This window comes from Nothoprocta perdicaria, unplaced genomic scaffold (assembly GCF_003342845.1).
Source record: "Nothoprocta perdicaria isolate Ctin4 unplaced genomic scaffold, notPer1 scaffold_1365, whole genome shotgun sequence".
Classification (NCBI taxonomy): Eukaryota; Metazoa; Chordata; class Aves; order Tinamiformes; family Tinamidae; genus Nothoprocta; species Nothoprocta perdicaria.
The window spans coordinates 1-3,188 of record NW_020454500.1 but is presented as its reverse complement, the minus strand read 5'-3'; the positions used below and the strand labels follow the sequence as shown (position 1 = coordinate 3,188).

The 3,188-nt window shown below is 72.7% G+C and overlaps 1 protein-coding gene across 1 annotated transcript; it reads left to right on the top strand.

The window, feature by feature from the left end:
* Window positions 1-231: 231 nt before the first annotated feature.
* LMF2 (lipase maturation factor 2) lies at window positions 232-2,529 on the top strand (the record flags this gene model as incomplete). Its single annotated transcript, XM_026033898.1, has 7 exons — window positions 232-260; window positions 954-1,150; window positions 1,250-1,428; window positions 1,520-1,658; window positions 1,922-2,056; window positions 2,256-2,361; window positions 2,433-2,529. Coding segments are annotated over 7 exons (882 nt in total), but the record flags the coding sequence as incomplete, so codon positions are not given.
* Window positions 2,530-3,188: the final 659 nt, after the last annotated feature.

The window sequence follows — 3,188 nt, the reverse complement described above, 5'->3', positions numbered from 1 at the left end:
CTCCGGGCCAGGGTGGGAGCCCTGGGGCCCTGCGCGGAGCTGCGGCCCGTCCTGCCCCGTGCATCCCGTGCATCCCATGCAGCCGCGGCTGCGGCGCGCAGCCTGGCTCCGGTGCCTGTCCCGGAGCGGGCAGCGTCGGGGCCGTCCCGCGGTGCCCAGCGCGGCGCTGGGGCAGTGCCCGGTGCCTGCGGGCGCCCCGGCACGCTCAGCCCCGCGCGCCTCTCTCCACAGGTGGGCCAGGTCTTCCTGTACTTCCAGTGGTGAGTGCGCCCGGCCGCGCCGCGGGGACCGTGTGGGGACAGCGTGGGCACTGCTCCTCGTGGGGACAGCGTGGGGACCGTGTGGGGACAGTGCGGCACTGCATGGGGACTATATGGGAACAGCACGGGCACTGCATGGGGACAGCGTGGGGACTACGTGGGGATAGTGCACGCGCTGCTCCTCGTGGGGACAGCGCGTGCGGTGCTCCACACAAGGACAGCGTGGGGACTACATGGGGATCGCATGGGGATTGTATGGGAACAGCGCGGGCACTGCTCCTCGTGGGCACAGCGTGGGGACAGCGTGGGGACCACATGGGGACAGCATGGGGACAGCGTAGGCACTGCTCCTCATGGGGACAGTGCATGCAGTGCTCCACACAGGGACAGTGCATGGCAGAGACAGTGTGCAGTGGGCACAGCGTGTGCCCCAGTCCACACGGGCACAGCACGTGGTGGGGACAGCGCATGTGCTGGTCCAGCTGGGGACAGCACATGGCAGGGACAGTGTATGGTGGGGACAGTGCGAGCCCTGGGCCGCGGTGCCCCGGGTCTGCGCGGGAGGGCAGCAGGGCCGTGTCCCGGGGGGACCCGGGTGCCACCCGTGGGCAGCGGCACGACAAGCACCCAGGGTCCCCGCGGGGAGCTGCGGCGGGCGCCGCGGCCGCGAGGGACCCGCTGTCCTCGGCGCAGGGACAGCCTGCTGCTGGAGGCGGGTTTCCTGGCCGTGCTGGTGGCCCCGCTGCGCGTGCCGGGGTGGCGCGCGCCCGCCTGGCGCCCGCACGACGCCCTGCCGCTCTGGCTCGTGCGCTGGCTGCTCTTCCGCCTCATGTTCGCCTCGGGCGTCGTGAAGCTCTCGAGCCGCTGCCCGACCTGGTGGGGGCTCACAGGTGGGTGCCGCGGGGCGCGGGCTGCCCTGCGCCATGTGCCATGCGCCGGGCAGCGCCCTGCGCGCCCTGCCCGCCGCCGAGCGCAGCCCCTGCCCGCAGCCCTCACCTACCACTACGAGACGCAGTGCATCCCCACGCCGCTCGCCTGGTTCGCGCACCAGCTGCCTGTGTGGCTGCAGAAGTTCAGCGTGGTGGCCACCTACGTCATCGAGATCGCCGTGCCGCTCTTCTTCTTCGCGCCCCTCCGCCGCCTGCGCCTCTTCGCCTTCTACAGCCAGGTGCGTGGGCAGCGGCGGGCACAGGGGCAGCGCCGTGGGGTGCCCCACAGCTCCCCGGAGCCTGGGCAGCCCCCCAGCTCGCCGCTCGCAGGTGCTGCTGCAGGTGCTCATCATCCTCACGGGCAACTACAACTTCTTCAACGCGCTCACCATCGTGCTGGCCGTGTCCCTGCTGGACGAGGAGCACGTGGGGCGCTGGCTGGGGCGCAGCAAGAGGAGGCACGGCAGCGGTGAGCGCTGCGGACCACGGCTGCACCGGGAGCTGCCTCGGCCGGGTCGGGGTGGCGCATGGGGCTTGGCGAGGTGGAGGTGGCACCGGGAGCTGCCCTGGCCACGTCGGGGCCGTTGGGGCAGCGGTGGCACCGGGAGGTGCCCTGGCCGGGTCGGGGCTGTCGGGGCAGCGGTGGCACCGGGAGGTGCCGTGCCCGGGCCGGGGCGGCGCGTGGCGCTCGGCGCGGCGGTCGCGACGCACTCATGCCGCTGCCGCCCGCAGCCTGGCCGCCCGGCCCGCGCGCCTTCCTCAGCACCCTGCTGGAGCTCGCCGCCCACGGGCTGCTGCTCTACTGGAGCGCCCACTACTTCGGCCTCGAGATCAACTGGGAGAAGAGGCAGCTGGACTCCAAAGTGGGTAGGTGCCCGCTGCACCCCCCGGCCTGGCACCGGCGGCACCTGCAGCAGCATCACCCAGCCGAGGAGCTGCCGCTGCCGTGTGCCCTGCCAGGGCAGCACCGTGGGCACCGGGCCGCGCTCGGGCGCCCTGCGGCACCTCTGGGGCCGGGGCACCGTGCCGGGCACACCCCGACCCCGCGGCTCTCGCCCTGCTGCAGCCTTCACGTACCACGAGTTCAGCAAGTGGCTGCAGGCGGTGACGCTGCCGCTCGTGGGGCTCGGCTTCCTCTCGCTGTCCTGGGAGGTGCTGGTGGCCCTGTACAGGTGAGCGCCGGGGCGCCGGGCACCGTGCCGCCGCCGCCGCGCGCCCTCACCCGCCGCCCGCCCGCCCGCAGGAGCCTCTGCGTCCGCGGCTGCCTCGGGAAGCTCTGCGCCACGCTGCAGTGGGCCGTCTTTGCCACCGCCACCGTGGGCATGTTCGCCGTGAGCCTGGTGAGCGCGGCGGCGTGGGCACGGAGGGCAGGGGATGCGGCGGCGGGGGGACCGCCTGGCTGCGCCCTGTGCTGCGCTCGGGGCTGCAGCCGGCCCCCTGCACCCGCTGCCGTGCCCGGCGGCGCAGGGAGCGCTGGTTGTGTGCCACAGGCAGTGCTGCGGCTGTGAGCTGCAGCGTGTGGATCGGGCTGGGAGCACTGGTTGTGTGTGACAGGCAGCGCTGCGGCTGTGAGCTGCGGCTGCAGCGTGTGGATCGGGCTGGGAGCACTGGTTGTGTGTGGCAGGCAGCGCTGCGGCTGTGAGCTGCGGCTGCAGCGTGTGGATCGGGCTGGGAGCACTGGTTGTGTGTGGCAGGCAGCGCTGCAGCTGTGAGCTGCGGCTGCAGCGTGTGGATCGGGCTGGGCTTGTTGTGTGTGACAGACAGCGCTGCAGCTGTGAGCTGCAGCTGCAGCGTGTGCACCTGGGAGGATTGGTTGTGTGCAACAGACAGCACTGCAGCTCCGAGCTGTCTGAGCTCTGCAGCTCTGAGCTGCAGCTGCAGCGTGTGGATCGGGCTGGGCTGGTTGTGTGTGACAGACAGCGCTACGGCTCTGAGCTGCCGCTGCAACGTCTGCACCCGGGCGGGCTGGTTGTGTGCGACAGGCAGCGCTGCAGCTGCA